Below are 20,287 nucleotides of genomic sequence, written 5' to 3'. Positions count from 1 at the left end.
TGAATCCTACAGGAAGTATTCTCGGAGATTCACCATATCATGAGTGTCTTTAGCGTATAGGTTTACACCTTTTTTTTTTCTTTTAAACATAATCTGTTCTCTCAGTCAGCAAAATTGGAATGTCTATCTCATCAATCATCAAACTTAAACGAAAATGTTTTTGGCTGTGAAGTAAGGATCAGGATAATCTTTCCCTACCCCTTGCGAGTGAAAACAGGTACAGCATCAATTATCTCATCGATAGGGTTGTTCATAAATGACTTACTTCTGCTCAACCGTAACCCGTAAAATTCGCCCTTGTGGTGTCAGATTCTATTACACCCTTCAAGAAATGCCAGAACAAAATAATTATGTAATAAACAAAGTGTCTTATTATGTTAGTTTGCTTGTATTTACTTTCGCTATTCGAGTGCAATCATACTGTGCGAGAAAACTTACAAACCAAAGAAGATATTGAAACTGCAAATCGACTATCAAAATGTGGATGTTTCTGTGTTCCCAGCCCTGTATCATTGCATCGCGATCTTTTGAATGCTGACTAAAAGTTATGCACTGACGATATTTATGACCTGCATAAAGAAAACCTATAAGCAAAAACGTTCATGGACGTCCTCATTAATACTATGTGTCGGACTGTTGCGGTTTGTTTTCTGTTTAGTATACGATGTATCTCAAACTAATTGATTTTTTACTTCATGATACTAATGAGTTGCACAGTCCAAAGCATACTAAGAAATTTCAACCTTTAGCATCTCACACCCTGTTCACGCATACATAGACTGGGATCCCTTTCTAGATCTGTTACAGTGGTGGCGAGTTAGAACAAAACTCTCGATGTTCCAGGTCTGTTAACAGGAGATACAGTTCGTTATTCCGTAGGTTCTTTATTCAGAAAATTAAAAAAAGAGAAGTTTGTTATTCTAAATGTTCGTTTAAAACCAGAAAAGAAATCAGGTTCATAATTCCGAAGGTTCGATAGTACACACCTCCTTTTCATTTTCGGATTGACGAACCTGTTTTCATTTTCGGATTACTGAAAATTAGGCATTTTTGAAATTACAAACCTTCGGAATAAAGAACCTTTGGAACAACCTCACAAAATGTTAGGATAAACGACCCCTTTTTCATTTACGGATTAACGAACATTCTAGTAGAGAATTTGTGTAATTCAGAATAATGAACCTTATTTTGTTGTCAAATAGACGAACCTTCGGAACAAGGAATATCAACCGCAGGTAACGTTCTCGCAATGGTTACGGAAGGGCAGCATTACTATAATGGTGCTTGTGCAGAGAAGTGTGCCGTGTGTAAACACGTTAGCACAGTGAAATCAAATGAAATATCGTTCTGGCTCAGCAAAATGTCGTTTTGTGGTATCATCTCAGTGGCTTTGTGGATAACATAGATGGGTGGATGAGAGATGAAGGACACGAAAGGGATTACATTCCCTGTCAAAATGATACTGCTGAAAAGTACTTTGATCTCATAAATGCCGTAAACGTATTGCAGCGCAAGATTGAAAAAGAGTAATATTCTCCTTGCATAAATGTTCACTTGTTTACAACTGCAGACAAAACAAAAAATGTGTGAATTTGTATTTCGTTTTGTATAATATTAATTGGGTTTTAGTCAGGAATTTTCCAGATAAACCACATTCGATGAGTTATTGATAAAGATCACATAAAGAAAGTGTCACGTAAGTTGCAGCTCTCAATTTGACTTGACTGCTTCACCTGTGAAATATCTCAGGTTTTTGTTTGTTTGGTGACTGCGTACTTGACATACCACAGACTGTTTTTTTTTAAACCTATTACATACAGTCGTGGAAGATTGTTTCTTCTTACTTTCTTAAAGAGTCAATGTTTTTACACAATGTATTTCGACATTCATCACAATAGTCGTTAAGTCAGTAGTATTATCATAAAAAGACATTAATTACCTACTTAACATTGAAAGGACAGGACTATACTAACTGTGTTGCCTATTGGTATGAGATACTCAGAGTGGACCCACTTATTATTTTTATCTTTCTTTTATTCACACCAGCAATCGAAATGACTTTTGTTTTGTTTGGTTTGTGCTTATTGTTCCATGTTCCAGATTTTAACAAATAAACCATAAACGTAACTAAAACAAATTCATGGATGATTGTCAAATACAGCATTTTAGACAATTATAAACATGTGAAATATGAGGAATTTACATAAAAACATTGCTTGTAAGGTGTAGATTCCCAGATGAAGATATAAGATTGATTCTTATTTGATATTTAGAATTGAAGGAAATGATAATTTAGAAATTGGGGAAATATAAACATCGAAGAATAAAAGGAAAAGAAAGAGACTTGCTATATACCTCATTCAGTGTTGAAATGATCTAAATGATCTACATTAGTGTAATCTAGCACTGGGGACGATACGAGCAGCTGTGCTTGCGAAACTGTTTTAGATCCGTATAGTCATTTTACCAAACCCCTCCCCAAGAAGACTGAGAAAAAAAAATATCTTGCCATTTTCACCTTTTTTGGCATAATTACCAGTCGATAACAGAGAACGTGACTTACCTCTTCCAGAATACAGGGTAATGATAGTACCTTTAACATTATGTCTGAGTAAAGCTGATGGAATGTGTATTTTTTATTAAAAATATATTTCGTTGAATTCGCACTATATCTCCTTTGTATCGCTTTCCATAAGTGACACCACGAACTGTAGCAGTCTTCTCATCCAGCGATGGATGAGAAATAAAAAAAAAAATCATAACATTTCAACAAATTGTTCGATTTATAGCAGACTTTAACTTATAACGTACAGACGTAGGCCTACGTTCTTCTAATGTTGCTGTATTAACTTACTCAACCCATATTAATTGAATTACTCAATGTATATTTGAGTTTCATTCTCCTTTAACAGAGGAACTTAAGATCCGTTTGAAAAGTCCCTCTAAAATAATTGATGAAATGTGTAGCGAGTATGTTAAAGTGTCAAAAGTTACCGGAAGAAGGATAAGGACCTTGGACTTTGTAGTTGTATGTTTCGCTTTGAAATCATAGCACTGCTGTGAAACCGGTCTAACGATCGATCTGCGACCGTTTGACACTATTTGATCATATGACAGGTTGCAGCAGGCTTCAGTCACCATCAGTCTCATCAGGTCCCAGAGAGACATTCATAAATGCAACAGAATCCGATGTTGTACAACAAATGCGATTAGAGGGGACCGTTTCACGAATAAGTCGCATTTGCTTGTAGGGCGTTCATGTATGATCGTGCGAGTGGGCGGACGTTCACACGCGAGCGTTGCACAATCTCCGTTGCGTGCGAAATCCCGGATCAAGTCTAGCAAGGTAGGCTGTGCAACTCGTATACGACATTCTCACAACCGGTCACAGCAATAATCTCTGGTCGCGTCTGGAAATTGAGCATGTTCAAAGTTCAATGTCACGACAGTCTCAAGTTCGTACAACCACCTGCAACGACTGCGAGTGCTCGCAAGTTTGAAAGCAACTCTATCATTGCAAACCTGTACCTGACAAAATATTTCGTGTACCCTCTACGTATATAAGAAAAGATGATCGATGCGTGGGTATCAACCGGTAGGTGGACATAAATTGGCGGAACGTTTAATATTATCATTTTTCATAGATGTTTGTGTGGATTTATTTTTTCTTCATGTCGAATAGTTATTGATGCGTGGATATCATATTCTCCTACACATATATACCTGTCTGCAGGATCAATGCCATTAGGTTAATGGTTTTCTCTCACAGCACATCTTTAAATTGCTGTCATTTTAAGTTTTGTGAGATACATTATCGTCATCTGTCACCACGGCAACTTCCTGCGTGTTTTCAATTTCCATTTAAATGGGTATGCATTTTTTTTTTCTTTCCCATTTTTATGCCGGGGCTGTATTGCAGTGTTTTGAGTTTTTTTATCATTATTTTGTTGTTGTTGTTGTTGGAGGTGGTGGTTGGTGGTTGGTTTTGCTCCCGTAAGTCTATCACATTAAATTAAAAATGACGACTTTTTTTGTTGTTGTTGTTTTTAGGTTTCAGCAGTCTTTCTCTCACGGGAGAGAAAGACAAACATGAGATTGATGGAAATATAAATACAGATAGATGGATAGATAGATAGATAGATAGATAGATAGATAGAAATTTAAGGATATGAGAGAGCGAAAGAGAGGGGGAGAGAGACAATGCTGATGGTGAGTAGGAGAAGGATGTATCACACAAAAATAGAAGAGCTGAAACCTGGCTCAAGGACAGCTTGAGAAAATCAATATAGATAGAGTGATTGCGAAAGAGAAACAAGGAAAATATCAATGACAAATGAAATGAACACATGACCTAAAAATTCCCGACGATTTTCATACAAGAGAAATCCCGCTTCAACCGCTCAGAGCTACCATCTCAGAGTGCCCCTGACATAGTGTGCGAGCAGATCGTCATGGTAATGGAAGAGTTAAACAGCTTAAAGAGACACAAAAAAAAATGTGTTTATATGTCAAATACGATGAATGAGATAAAAAGAGAATCTACATATGTCGGACGTCTGGATGGCACAAAGAAGGTTTTATAAATGATGTTCTCCACATCTCTTCGACAGAAAAGTAAAAGTAAAAAGAGAGAAAATCTGCATGGAATGAAGAGTGCACGTCACGAGCTCGACGTCCACGAGTCCTACAGCCCACGAGTTATACAGCTCACGAGACATACAACTTACGAGGTAGACACTAAGTGAAGATTTCCTACGAGCTCGACACTCTGCAAATAAGGTCTACGTGCTCGACATAATGCAAAAAGGGGCCTACGAGGTCGACATTTCATGACTGCTCATCGAGCTCGTGGAATATTTTTTTTTTTTTTTTTTTTTTGCTCAGTGTCGTGTTCGTGGGCGTTGTTTGCCTACAGTAGTGTCTCGCTCGTGGACCTTATTTGGCTCTGCTGTTTAGCTCGTAGACCTGTTTTACTTGGTGTCTAGCCCTTGGGCTGTGTGACTCATGGGTGTATGACTCTAGGATCTTTTTTTTTTTTCAATGTCTAATTCGTGGTCCGTATGACTCGTCGCTGTCTAGCTCGTGGGATGACCCCGAGATGAAAGTGGACCTGCCATCCACAAAGACTTGCCATTTCGTCCTTCTAAATCATGTCAGTATAGATCAGGTTGTGTTGCACTTAATCTTTGAATAAGAATTACAATCATCCAAACGAATGAATAGAACCTCCTTTACTCACCTTCCCTCAGGGAGAGAAACACAACTCTAAAAGTGAGACTATAATATATATAGTGTTCATCAACCTCGGTATAAAATTCAGACGAAACGATGCAAATCTACTTGTATCGAAGGAGAGACAGAAAAGAGGAAATGAGAAAAACTCGATGAGACGTTTACTCAATCTTTAGAGAGGTCAGCAGAGAAAAAAAGGTAAAGAAAAAAAGGAGACTTTTAAACAATCTATTTAGCGTGAATAATCGACGGATGAGAAGAGATGCATGTTGTTGTTTTATAGAAAGAAAGAAGAGAGAGAAAAATGGGGCCCTATACAAATAATTTGCCCCAGACAGCACTTAACATAAAACAGACATTATAAATCTCAGAAAAATATAAACAAGATTATTAAATATATATGTGTATGTACCAAGTCTCCACGAGGGAGCTCATATTGTCTCCACAAAGGAGCTCATTAAGTCTCCACGGGGGAGCTCATATTGTCTCCACAAAGGAGCTAATTAAGTCTCCACGAGGGAGCTCATATGATATTTATGAATACCTCAAATTCTTTAAAGAGATGCATGTCCCCTGTCAATTGAGCTATTATATGCTGAACGTCAGTCAATTTATGTTTAAAGGGGAAAAAGTCACTTCTCCAAACTACGAGAAAGCATTTTTTTTTTTTTTTTTGCTGCTGCTACTGTAATCGTCTTATAGTAAATGTCAAGGTATTCCTTTCAGCTTTGTATTACTTTCATCTCGTATAATGATGCAATATTTTCCCCAGTTGACGTCTTTTTAATGCAGTGAATAATACCAAACATCCGTGAGTCTTATTATTCTTGCTCTACATTAAAATATTATATACACCTACAGAAACAAAGGAACTAAAGACGAATTCGATAATGTTAGGGACGTGCACCCTATAATTTACAAGCCCTTCAGTCAATCGTTCTGATACCCTCTTTGAAGGTTTTTTAGCTTTGAGGTTATCACACAAAAATACATGATTATGATCGTTTACTGAATATAAACTGAGGGAATATGAAGATAATTTGGATGAGAGGTGTGTATGTCATTCCGGGTCACAAAGCGTGTTTTGCCGTGAGATGTTTCTCGATCCCACGCACGATTCCATTCAGTCGATCAAATCTCTTCAGTGTGTATAATGACGAAACGTGGACTGAGTGAATAATGACTGTAAGCATTTACATACTTACTGATTGATATGTGCTTATGTCATGCTCAATGATGTGTTAATGTAAAAATTATACACGCATGAAAACATATATATATATATATATATATAAACCCTGCAGGAAAGAACATAGCAGGGGCCGCGGAAGCGGGGGGGGGGGGGCTGGGGGGGCTGCAACCCCCCCCCCCACACACACACTTTTGGTTCGTCAAAAAAAAAAATATAAAAGAAAAAAAAATCACAACACTCATGAATTTCAATTTCCAAAGATTCCGCCCTTAGATTCTTCCCGTCTAAGCGGGGGGGGGGGGGGGGGGGGGGTGTCTTGACCTTGCCAACCCCCCCCCCCCCGGTCCCGCAGCCCCCCCCCCCCCCCACACTGAAAAAACGTTCCGCGGCCCCTGCATAGTGTTACACAGTGTGAACACTGTTAAATCCGAGCGTTTTCACATAGTCGACTATGTGACCACACTGTGAACACACTGTGAGACACTGTGTCCTTTCCAGACATATGTGTATATATATATATATATACATATATATATGTGTGTGTGTGTGTGTGTGTATGTGTTCAAGTATATGCTGTTAAATTTGAAAGAAAATGTAGTATTAATACCTTTAAGGACCGACGGGCTCCGAGGGATGAGTATAATAGGCTTTGGAGTCATTTAAAAAAAGACTCCCTTGCTTGTAAAACAGCTAGGACGTTATAAATTCGACTTTTTTTCAGAAGCTCAGAAAACGTCTATTTTTTTGCTCGACATAATCTTCTTACCTACCTGTCTGTGGTCACTGATAATTAACTGCAAGATATAGAATGCTCACTTGAGGTTAAAGGCATTGAAATCATTTTTTTTTTTTCGTCCTTGTCATTCCTGACAATGTCAGCTCCTTCAACCCCAGAAATATATGTATATTTTTTTTCGCAGTTATCTTTTTCTTTACCTCAATGAGCGCTTTGCTCCGTAAGATACATTTTATACATACGTAAATGCATACCTTGATTCAATAAAGAATACACTAGATTTTGTTTGTAAGATAGCACACTATATCAATTTTAATTTAAATTTCGATTCATTTACTTTTATTCTTGTCTTTTTCAACAAAACAATACAGAATAAATCAGGAATCATAATCGTAGGCATACATTCAACTACGATGATTACAACAGGTAATATCATATCCATCATAATTTAGCAATCAATACATAACGCCCTGCCGGATTTGGGTTTTGGTTTGGTGTGGTTTCATTTCTATTATCTGTATCATCTTCTATCCACGTACAGCAACAAGCAGGACGAGTATAAATAGACATTGTATTGAATATTCAAATAGAAAATTTAATATTTAAATGAAGCAAACGACGCGGATCGATTAAGAACGGCTGATTCCATAATGTCAGTGATTGTGGTGGTAATTTCCCTTATGACATTATATCAAATCGAAGCTGTGATAGAAATACTGAAAAGTAGGAGGGAGAGAATTAAAGAAGAGAAAGCAATAGGCCTACGTCACAATAGGCAAAGTTTAACACCCTTTACTTGAAGGAAGAAATCATTACATAAGCAAATGACCAGCCACGCATACATTTCAAACACAATAATCTACTATTGATGTACGGGCTGTGAGTTGGCTCAGTCGGTAGCGCGTCTGCCTCACGATCCTAAGGGCCCGGGTTCGAACCCGAGTCTGGACTGAGCAATGTTGTGTGTAATCATACCGTCTCCTCTAGAAAGAGGCAAAACACTCTGTCCCTCGGATAGGACATAAAATGGAGGTCCCGTGTATGAGAGAGTCACAGCTCACGCACGTAAAAGATCCCGCTTCATTCATTCATCGCAAATAGCAGGGTGTTTAACCCGGTGAAGTGGTCCCACCTCACATCCAACTGGACCCCCATGGAAGACCAGCTTAACGTAGCTGAATATGGGCTATCCAGCCTGCTTCTCAGATGGAAACAAACGAACAAATAGATATTGTTAAGAGAATTATTTTCTTTCCTCGCATTTATTGTTTTATAATCACCATAAATGATAACATGAAAGCATTAAGAGAGATTATTGAGCAGAGGGGTGAAGATATGGGGTATGAGTTTTCTTTCATTTGTCTCCCTCTATACAAACGGAATTTGTAAGATCGCAGCTGCTAATCTACATATCTAACAAACAATGTGAGAAACAAGTCACAGAAAAGGAACCACCTTTTCTAACATGTTTGCTAAAAATGCAGATCAGCGGTTGCGATCTTACAAATTTCATAAATACAGATCGGGGAGACAATCGAAAAAAAATCTTACCTCAAATGAAGCAACATAAAACATTAACAAAAATATATTATAAAGAATACATATCACTTCTTCCTGAACTGTGAAACAATGATACAATATTATTGTTATAGAGAGAAACTTAAGATAAAGCTTGTAACGTATAATTTCCCATATGCGATGTATGGGCCAGAGGCAAGGGAAATGTAGACCTACATGATAATAATTACTATAATGGTTTAACTTCTTATATATAGCTACATAATTTTACATACATTGAAATAAAAAAAACAACACTTTTATTTGAGATTACTACAACTACGACAAGATATATGAACATATATATATAAATATCAATATATATATATTGTATGCTATGAATTACAATAGAACGCTGACATGCATTGTAGCTAGAAAGGGGGAGGGGAGGAGAGAGAGAGGGGGAGGGGAGGAGGGGGGGCGGGGGAGAGGGGGGAAAGAGCAAAAGGAAGAGGAAGTGGAGAACTACACGTGTAGTATTCAGATGCTGGGTTAATTTCCATTATGGCGGATTAGTTTAATGCATTCCAGAGTCCGACGCCATTCGACGTACCGACACTCTGTTCCCCATTAACGGCTTGGCAGTCACTTTTCAATCTACCCTCGTACATCGAGTCACTTCTACGATTCGTAATCACCTTCCAATTTAAAGAGAAGTTCTTCAACGATTCCCATCACTTTGATCCGTGAAATGGCATATTCAACGACTAGGTGAACCATTTTGATGCATACGGACACTTAGGAAGAGGATAAAAGTACTCTAATATTCTACGTCAATGACCCGGACTAAAGTGGACACAGTCATCTCTGTAAGATATGAACTCAGTTTGGCAGATATAAATCATTCCCTTCAAGATTAGATTTCTCTCAGAGCGATAATCATGTTAATCCTAGGGTCATGATTATACTGTGAGTTTACCTGTTATCCCATACCTTGCAAATTGGGACCTCTGAATATTACTGTTGTATATCATGAATAAATGCATAATCAAAACACTATTGTGGGGGCGCTGTGGCATATATATATATATATATATATATATATATATATATATATATATATATAGTGGATAAGACTCCCGACTCAAAATTGCAGGACCCGAGTTCGATTCCCTCCCGGTGCTTCCATCCTTGGATAAGATATTTTTCCCCACCACGTCCGTCTCGACCCAGGTATTGTATAAATGGGTACCTGGCAACGCTAGGGTAATAATTAAAGGCAGGGCTCTCGGGGAGAGCAGTGTCAACAGTGAAGAGGTTACCCTGGATAAAGAAAGCATTGAATACGTAGAGATCAGTTATAAAGCTGTACACGGTTTGTTTAAAGGGGATTCTCGAATATACTCCAGACTTCACACTCCACGGTATCCTTATATTTTATCGGTACTTTAAGACATAATTATGTGCTCCAAAGTATGTTGGTTTTCAATCTTCAAACAGCAACGCAGGATATTAACGTGTGTGTGTTTTTTTTCTTTCTTTTTTTTACACCATCATGTGTGTACGAGGTTGCCTAGTTTGTAATCATAGATGTTCAGTTAAACACAATTACAAACACACACACATTTTATTGCGGATACATTTATATGCAAGGAGGTTCAAGAGCTGCAATTCCAAAATGACTTTAATTATTCAAACAGCTTTCAGTATTCTATGCCTACACAAAAGAATCTCACAGGTGCCTGCGTCCCTTTGATGATGAGGTTTGATGCCGCGGTCTTTCTGAGCAATCTGAAGATTTATTTTGAACTCGTTCATAATGTTGAGGATACCTCGCTTGCTTATTCATCAAATGACATCAAAATCCCTCCAGAAATGTGTGCAAAAACGTAAATCAGAGCTGTATCATGATTGTGAAAGCATTAAAAACTGCACTCTCCTGGAAAGCCGATTTTGTCACTTTTTTTCCGCTCAATTCCGACAAATAAATCTGATTTGAGTATAATCTTCATGTATAGTTCTTTACCAATTGATATGTTACATTAGTGCCCGGCATGCCCAGTCGAGCATTTTTTCATTTTTATTCTCATTTTCTACGCAATTTTTATTCGCCCCTCCCCGTGTCTTTACATTTGCATATCTCTCATCTTATACAAGCAAGGATGGCGAAAAGTAATTACCATCACAAAAACATATCCTCCTTAGAAAGTGGTTTTATAATGTAATAAGACACGAAGCAATAGACCAGTTCTGTAATGTATTCGGATTCTATGCATGCTTTGTTCACAAAAGTTGCCCTAATAACGACAAAGTTTGCTATAACTATAGGCGAATTCTTTCCTATGGAACTTAATGGAAGTGAGCAGGTAAACGAATTGCTTCGTTACTAGGCAGTTGGAAAAGAAACATCCAGAAACTGTTATACATTACAGAAAGGTCTTTTGGCTCCCCAACTGCGAGGCAATCCAATTTGAAAGCAGCAAAAAATGAACTATAGTACGAAATTCAAAATGGAAATACTGACGAGACTGAATATTTAAACGACATCTGGTGGAAACAGTGAAAGTTTGAATATTCGGTGTTAATGTGAAAGTGAAATAAAGTTCGTTAATCTTAATGTGCGTTAATAGAAAATTGAAACAAAAAGTTTGTTATTCCAAAAGTTCGTTAATCCGAAAGTAAAGTGTGAGCGGAAAAAAAAAATTATTGAAAAGTGCTTTTTAACAAACCTTCGGAATTACGAACATTATTTCGTTTTCGAATTGACGAATCTTCGGAATTACGAACTTTTTTTTTTCCATATTCGGATAATTGAAACTTTGGAATAACGAACTATATTTCATTTTTGGATTAACAAACCTTCACAATAATGAACCATATTTCATTTCGGAATAACGCTCCTTCGTAATAATAAACGTTCGGCGTAAAGAATTGCAACCCTAAAGAAATTTGATACCAAGGTGAAGCATGACACACTGAAATGAAAGCAGAAAAAAAATAAACTATAGTAATACGAAACTCAAAGTGGAAAAAATGATGAGACTGAATATCTAAATGACATCTGGTGAAACAGTGAAAATTTGAATATACATATTCAGTCATGTGATACTACTCTGTTTTTGTCTCATTTTGATGGATATGTTATGTTCTTTGCTCAACTTTTGAAAATAAATTTCGTGGAGTTGATGATTGGTTTTCAGCAGATAGGCTTTAATTAGATATAATTAAACTTGGCCAAAACATGCATGCTGCATAAGTCTACAAATGAATATTATTGTAATGGTTGTTGATGTATGCATTTATGATTGTCAAATCCCTTCTGTCAAATCACTGAATTGTGTGTATGTGTGTGTGTGTTGTGTTGTGTTGTGTTGTGTTGTGTTGTGTTGTGTTGTGATCGATGAAATGTTAACATATAGAAATTAACATATTGATACAATATGTGAAAGTAAGCAAGACAATTGGTGTTATGAATAGGCTGAAACGAATTAAAAAAAAAAATCTCGTTAGACTTCATCAAGATTATTGATCGTATCACAACTCGCCTACTGTAATATTTGGACTAAATATGGTGGCATTTGAATAGAATTTAAATTCTTCAAAAGCGTGCAGTGACAATGACATATTCGAGACCACATTCGCATTTGCGTGTAAATGTTTAAAGAGCATAACATAAGCAAAATTCAAACCTCCTTTTTTTAAGTTTGTTAAAAGAGATCATTATGATAGCATGTCCTCTTGATCTTTATTTTGTTATAACAAAAACAAAACAATACAATACTAAACAACAAAGTAAATTGTACAAGATAAGAGTTGTAAGTAACCCAACTTTAACTGTAAATTTCGAGTTTTCGTGATGCATTATAAAATATTTTGGCCTCCAAATTCGGATGAGTATAGCAAATTCTTTCAAACAATTTGTTTCCTTTTCTACATTCAAGAAAAAAAAAACACGTAACGAATGAATTGTTAATTCACATAAATTGTAATCTTATACACTTATATCTTGTATACTTATATATAGATCATAATCATTAATGCAAGTAGGCCCTACATCATATTCAGTGTTTTTAGTCTTTTTTTATGTTTTGTTTTTGTCTCACTTCTATATGTAACTGTAACATTCTTTTTTTTTACCATTAGTTTAACCGAAGAACAACCTTGACAGGTCAATGACCTGTGCTTCTTCATTCACTCTTTGAACTTTAAATGACATGAGTAAGTTTTTGTACGTATAGTGTATGTACTTATAATGCATAAACGATGTTCTACTAGTGCAATATGTGAGTATTGTGTGAATAGATGCATTTCATGCTGTTTTGTTTATTCTTATACTCAAGTTGTGGAAATAGATGAAAAGGAGTGTGACGAGACGCTTTAGTTGACAGGTAACAACTGCCTAGTCCGCTGCGGTTGACCTGGTCTGCGCTGGTTCCTTCGCCTCGAAGAGCGCCACGCCGTCCGACTTGACACATGTGAAGAGATCCTTGACAGCCGCTCGGAAAAGTGGGTGCTTCCAGGTGTAGATGATCGGGTTGGCACATGAGTTGTAGAAGCCGAGCACAGTAAGAATACGGTGAAGGGGGCTTCCTCTATAAGATGAAGAGATGTAGCCAAGGTTGAAGCATAGATACGCGATCTGATTCGGGGTCCAGGCCACAATGTAGACCAGGACCACGATAAGCATCATCTTGATGATGCGATTCCTGGCCAGCATGTGGAAGGTTTCGCCCTTGCTTTCTCTGGTCATCTGACGGAACTGCTTCGACTGCTGGCGCAGTGATCGGGCGATAAGTAGCTGGGTGATCAACATGGTAGCGACGGGGATCACCAGGCGAATGATGAAGGCGTAGTAGGCTTGAGCGATCTTACCAGCTTCGGTCTTGATTGCGCTACCGCAGTAGTTGATGTTGTAATCATATCTATAGGTGAACAAAGTGTACGAGACCTGTGCGAACGTAATGATCCATATCAAGACCACGACCAGTGATACCCTCCTCTTGCTGACGATCCGGGTGAAGAGAAGCGGATGCACGACGGCCAGGTAACGCTCGATGCAGATAGCCATCAGGATGTATGTGGAGGCAGTGATGCAAAGCCACAGGATAAACGAGGGATACAGCAGTTTGCAGTAGGCGTGTCCTAGGATTGTCCCGGGAACCCGCCTCGCCCACGGAATCGGGAAAACAAAGATCGACGTGATCAAATCGGAGATGGCGAGAGCACCGATGAGGACATCGGTCGACCGGATTACGGAGAAGCGCTCGTAGATGATTACGACGACGAGACCATTCCCTGTGACGCCGAGAATCGCCGAAGCAGCTTGGAGTCCGATCCACCAGCTCCACTGGAATGGATACCACGCCCATTCCGAAGGGCCAGCATCTATTTCAAATTCGACAGTGGTCACGTCTACAAACTCAGATGATGTCCAGAGCTGGTCCCTTTGGTCAGTACCATTCGCCACTCCCACTTCACCGTCACTTGACTTCGCAGATGTAGATGTTGATAGCACATAGAAGAGTGTCAAGATGAGACACGCCATCACCATTGATGTAATCGAGGTGTTTTCTGCATGCGACAATGACAAAATATCACCAGCAAATGACAATGCACATTTCAGTACCAACAATATTCTTGAATACTACCTTAGTACTTGGAGGAAACTTAACAGTGTGTCTAGAAAGCAAACAGTACAATCCCTTCAAGAGAATCGGTATGACAGTATGCTTTATCGCAGAATGTTATCTATGTAACAGACAATCGAAAGTCTGGAATTCGTAATCTTTATGTTTATCACAATTGCGTACGCCAATAAAATAAATCAGTGACATTAAGAAAGAACTTTTCTTTCGATATTTGTGCAGAAACGAAGGAATGACGACTTTTTTCCATAGATCTTTGAAGTATGACTTATCTAGTGATATTTACGAAATTTCACTTTCCAGTGGAATTACCTTTGAAACTGCTCTTTTTAGTATCATGGAGGAAAAACTTGACAGTGTGAACATGACATAAACAAGAGAAATTGATCCACGATGGTTGGCAGACACCTACTAAAGTAAATATTTCTGTTTTTCCCGCATTATTAAAGTCATCATATTTCTATTAATTTCCCCGAAACTTGACCCCCCCCCATGATTACATTTATGTAATCATTATCACACATGTCTTGGTTTATATATCTATCTATCTATCTATCTATCTATCTATTTATCTATATGTCTATCTATCTATCCCTATCTATCCATTGCTCCTGATCTGATAATGTCAAGCGTAGACATATTATCATATTTACATCTGTACGTCCACCACGAATATGCGAGTATTTTGTTCAGATTATTAAATGGAACATGGTAGACTAAATGCCTCATCTGTGATTATAAGATGATATCACTAGATGTGTTAGTCAAGGGCCTCAGAATGTATGATGATGATGTGCATCATTTAAGTTTAATCTGTTGTAACCACTTGTACAAAGTACAAAGAAAGTGAATAATTACCTGATAAAAAGAAAGGGAAGGTGAAGAAACAAAAAAAAAAATAATTGAATCATAGAAAGAATCACCGAGGTGCCTTCCTTTTGAAACAAGAAAGCTGCTACGTATATCAAACTCACCAAGGTTAGAAGGGTGACTTTCTCCAGGGAAGAGCTGGACGATCTTTTGCACATGTCAGGGGCAAACTCGTCGCCACGTCGATCTAACTTGAGAGTATTCAAACTAAAACTGCATCCATCCGTCGCACTTTTTACCATTTCAGTTGTCGTCTTCGAGTTTTGATGGGCTTCACTGCGCCTGCGGCATGACTGACTCTCCTGCTATGACAAGCCTTTGTGGGATTGTGTGTGTGTGTCTGTGTGTGTGCGTGTGCTTGCGCGCACGTGTGTGTGCATGTGTGTCTGTCTGTCTGTCTGTCTGTGTGTGCGGCGTCTTTAGTATGTGTATCGAACACAGTTTGTCCGCCCAGATTTTTTTTTTTTTTAAATCAAGGATACGAGTTGCTATGATTTCATTATTTCTTGACAAACGCATTCGGTTATACTGAGTGTACTTTTTAAGATTTAGCATTTTATGAGGGCTGAATCAAAACAGCGACACTTCAGGCGCTGAGTAGGTGTGAAGCATGTGAGATACATTTATTATCAGATTGACAGATTTATCATAGATCCTTACAGTTAGAAGTAAGGTACTCGTATCTCACAGCCTTTGGTAAAGGCAGGAGTTCCGTGAGCCAAAATTTTGAGCTCAACCTATTAGACATTTATCTTATTTGATATTTTGAATTACATTTTGAGAGGCTATATTATGGTATTTTATATTCATTTCATATCTTTCTTGAACATTCAAATAGAGCATAGAAAAAGAATATGCATTAAATTACAAGAAACATAGAAATTTGTTTTTGTTTGGTTCAATTTATTTCTGTATTCAAGCAAATACAAATTCAACACAAATTCCAAAGATACAAAGAGTGACAAACATGACATATGGAATGATTGAGTGTATGAGAAATGTAGAGTAGAAGCAAAGCCCAAGGTACATAAATGAAGAACGATAAACTCAGGACGAGTATGTATTTGTAATCCAGTTAATTTGATCAATAAAAACTCAATGAAAAAAAAAAAAAACCTCAGGACGAGTATATGTAGAACAAAATGATGTATTTACAAGACAGTATAGTAGTGAAGGTATCGCATTAAAAAAAAAATTACTAGACGTTTTGACAGCTTAATCTTGAGTTGTCATATTTACGACAAACTTCTCAAAGAAATGCTAAGAAAGTTTTCAGAACAAACACTGGTATAGCATCACCGCAATGCTGCTACTCTTAGATAATGCGTGATAGAAAATAGAATTTTGTTTTGTTATGCTTGTTATAGAGAAACGTCGTCCTCAAAATAATTTGTGCTTATAAAACTGAAGAACAAGAGAGAGAGAGAGAGAGAGAAAGAGAGAGATCCGGAGAGACAACATGTTAATAGGACTTCAAAGGTCAAGTCCACCTTCATTGACATATTGGTTGAGTGAATGCAGCAATATTGGTAGAACACATCAGTGAGAATTTGAAAAAAAAAAATCAGACAATCCGTTGAAGAGTTATGAATTTTTGAAGTTTCTGCTCTGTCACTGCTGAATGAGAAGACTGCTATAGCTTGTGATGTCACACGTGTACAATGATATAAAAACTATAAAGAAAATTCAACATATTTTCACTTTTCTCGCATAATAAGAGAACACCCGACTTACCTCTTTCAGAAGATAAGGGGAATAATATTGCCCTTGGCATATACGTTAGTGACAAGTCGAGGAACTGTGCACTTTTTTCAAAAAGTAAAATGTTATGAAATTCTCTTTATATTTTCCTAATATCGCTCTATGCATATGACATCACACACTGTACTAGTCTTCTCATCCAGAAGTGACTGCGTACGATAGATGCTTTTAACATTCATAACTTTTGAACGGATTGTCAGATTTTCCCAAAACTTTTGCTGATGTGTTTTCCTAATATTGCTGCACTCACTCAATACACATAGGCTACGTGAAGGTGGACTTGTCCTTTCAGTTCCTGGATACGTAGGTATAGGTGCACGTATGGGCAGGTGTGAATGAGGTTATGATGGGGATGGTCTATTATATTGATTGAGGTGGATTCAGCTTTCAGCTTTTTGCGAGATACGTAGAAACCACTTCATTAAATGTTTAAGAACATATAATTCTATTAAAGAGGAATTTAATTTTTATTTGATGAAAATCGGTTTGTAATGGTTGAGATATCCAAACCAAAGTAAAACAAAGCAATGCAGGGCCCCCTTGTAAATCATTTATTTTTTAATCTGAAAGGGCTACCCTGTGAAAATAAAACGGAATAGATAAAATAAATAAATCCTAACATAATGTGGGTCTTACCTTTTATTAGGATTGCTTTATATTGGATATCTCAGCCATTTCAAAACCAATATTTCGAATAAACTTTGAATTCCTCTTTAAAAAGAAGTGTATGCTCTTTCATATTTCATGCGAGAGTTCTCATTATTTAAAAACAAAAACAAAAACAAAATCATCGCTGGACACCTGAAGCCCTATCTCAACCGAAACTGTACCATCTCTTTATGCTAAGAGAGTGATTAAAACAGAGGAAATAAGCAGTGTAATTATTCAACATATTCAACATATGAATATATTCCCCCAAAGTCCTCACATTTAAATAATTCAGAAAACATTTACTATATACTTATAATTCTAGATAGTTTAAATTGCTTTCATTCATGCTTGAGGTCTCACCTGTCCTGATGTCGCAGCACTTGGCGTGTTCTGTGTGCAGACCTCTCTTCTCTCTTCTTTCCTCTTCCTTTACTGTCTTTTGTTCTTCGTAGAATTGTATTGTTATTGTCTTCTCTCTTCTCGGTACTGTCTCGCGTCTTATATGTGTGTGGGTAACTGAATGTCTGTACGAGTGTGTCGTCCTTGTCATATTTTCCCGGTACACGCAGTTCAATGAACACTGTCTGGGCATTAGCATTGATACTCTATTCTTATTTCTTATTATTGCCGAAGCCAGCGTATCTTAAAATAACTATATTTTTACAAGTGACTTAAGTAATTTATATCTAATACAATAGCTGTTAAAAAAAAAATGAATAATATATTATTTACTCATTATTTATCTAGCGATCCACGTCCCACAAGCTTTGCTTTTTAGTGGATCGCTATTTTCCATAATTGAAGTTATTTTCCGAACGCTCACGAAGTATACATGCATTGTTCCTCGTAATTATTGTACATGTTATGTTGTTGTATATAATTTATTTCGTATACTACATGAATCTTTTGTAAACGTTTGGACAATATCATTTCATGACAAGTATACTTTGTATTATGTATTATGTTTTGATTTTCGTTGATTGGAAATAAACTATGATTGAATTGATTGAATTGAATTGAATATGTATATGTGTGTCAGTGTGAAATATATGTATATATAAATATATGTATATATATATATTTATATATATAATATTTGTGTGTGTGTGTGTGTGTGTGTGTGTGTGTGTGGGTGTGGGTACGCGTGTGTGTGTAATAGTAGTGGTAGTAGTAGTAATAGTAGTATATAGTACTACTAGTAGCAGTATAGGAGGAGGAGGAGGATTGCTTCTTCAAAGTACACTTTAATAAGATGAAACGAAAGACAAAATTGTCGGTCATATCATTATTGTCACAACCATAATCACACGGTCATACTCCCCCCCCCCCCCCCCTCAGCAATGAGCCTTCGGCCCAGTCCCCGGGAGACTTCCAAATAAAATGGCTGCTAAATGGTCCACCTCCCCAGAGAGGAGGCGTTACGGGTAGCTCGTTTGAACGCTTTTGTGTCAATCGATGAATACGCAGGAAGAGAGAGGGAGAGACGGGTAATGCTGGCGAGCAAACATGGTCAGCTAAATGGAATTTCTTAACCTATTTCACGGTTTGTTCTAATTCATGAACATTGCTCTCGTAATTACACGGTGTCTGGGGAGTTGTAAGATGCACATGGCATTGAGGTCGTATTAACTTTAAATATCATGAAATGGAACATCATGAGTTTGAGATTGCAATACTCTTTCTAGATACGTGTCGCTGCATTCAGAGTTATGACGAGTTCGCCTCCGGAATGCCCTTTCGTTATAAACCATTTTATGCAACGATGTGAGATACCTTAATAAACTGTTAGGTTATAGTTGCTGTTGTTTCGATGTGAAAAAAAAAATGGTTGCAGAACTGCTATATTTCTGAGGCTGATATGAAAGAAACGCGATGAATTGGACCCATGTTTCCAGAATTCGGTGTTGTTTAGTGGTTATTGTTGTCGTTGTTTCGTTTTGGGTGGTTTTGATGGCGTGTATCACTCAGAATTGAGCATTTATGTTATTCGGGGCAACATACCAGCCTGCATGCATTTCGATAAATTGATATAGCGACTTTAATGGGTCAGTTTTAATTGCTATGCATGACAAGTTTAAGTGTCAAGAAAAAACACAAGGACAGTTTGCACGGGATTTTGTACAGACCAAAATAATTATGACCGTAACGTTGTAGGCATCGTGTTAGGTTTCTTTCCTCATTTGATGTTAATAATAATAATAATACATACATACATACAATTTCTATAGCGCCGTTCTCCACTTTGATTAAATGCTCAAGGCGCTTTACAATAGGTACATCAAAGCAAACAGATTGAAAATACAAGTACATCGCAGTAATAGAAGAAGATGAAGAAGCACAAAAAAAAGACATGAAAGTCTGTCTTCAAAAGACACTGGTCTTCAAAATGCACTGCTAAACAGATAGGATTTTAAATTACTCCTGAAAGATGTTATAGAGCTTGAGTCTTTCGGCTCACGAGGAAGTGAATTCCACAGTGTTGGTCCAGCGTGAGCGAAAGCACGTTCCCCCCAAGATTTCCTAGAAAACGGAATATGTAAGAGACCTGAAGTTGAGGATCGAAGAGTTCGTGAAGGTTGGTATTGACGAAACAAACAAACATTGTAATCAGGAGCTGATCCCTCAATAACATGATAAACCAAAAGAAGTATCTTAAACCGAATTCGCTCCTGTACAGGCAACCAATGAAGACTCTTCAGGATA

At 37.4% G+C, this 20,287-nt stretch overlaps 1 protein-coding gene across 1 annotated transcript; it reads right to left on the bottom strand.

Moving 5' to 3' along the window:
• Nucleotides 1–13,056: 13,056 nt before the first annotated feature.
• On the bottom strand, nt 13,057–14,202 carry LOC140238570 (allatostatin-A receptor-like). Its single transcript, XM_072318471.1, has one exon. The coding sequence runs from the start codon at nt 14,200–14,202 to the stop codon at nt 13,057–13,059; it is 1,146 nt and encodes a 381-aa protein (XP_072174572.1).
• Between the last annotated feature and the right edge of the window lie 6,085 nt (nt 14,203–20,287).

Source organism: Diadema setosum, chromosome 15, assembly GCF_964275005.1.
Source record: "Diadema setosum chromosome 15, eeDiaSeto1, whole genome shotgun sequence".
Classification (NCBI taxonomy): Eukaryota; Metazoa; Echinodermata; class Echinoidea; order Diadematoida; family Diadematidae; genus Diadema; species Diadema setosum.
Note: the sequence above shows the minus strand (reverse complement) of the source record. Positions and strands in the feature narration are given on the sequence as shown.

Coding starts and splice junctions, on each gene's coding strand:
- LOC140238570 (XM_072318471.1), bottom strand. CDS start 14,202: ATGGCGTGTCTCATCTTGACACTCTTCTATGTGCTATCAACATCTACA.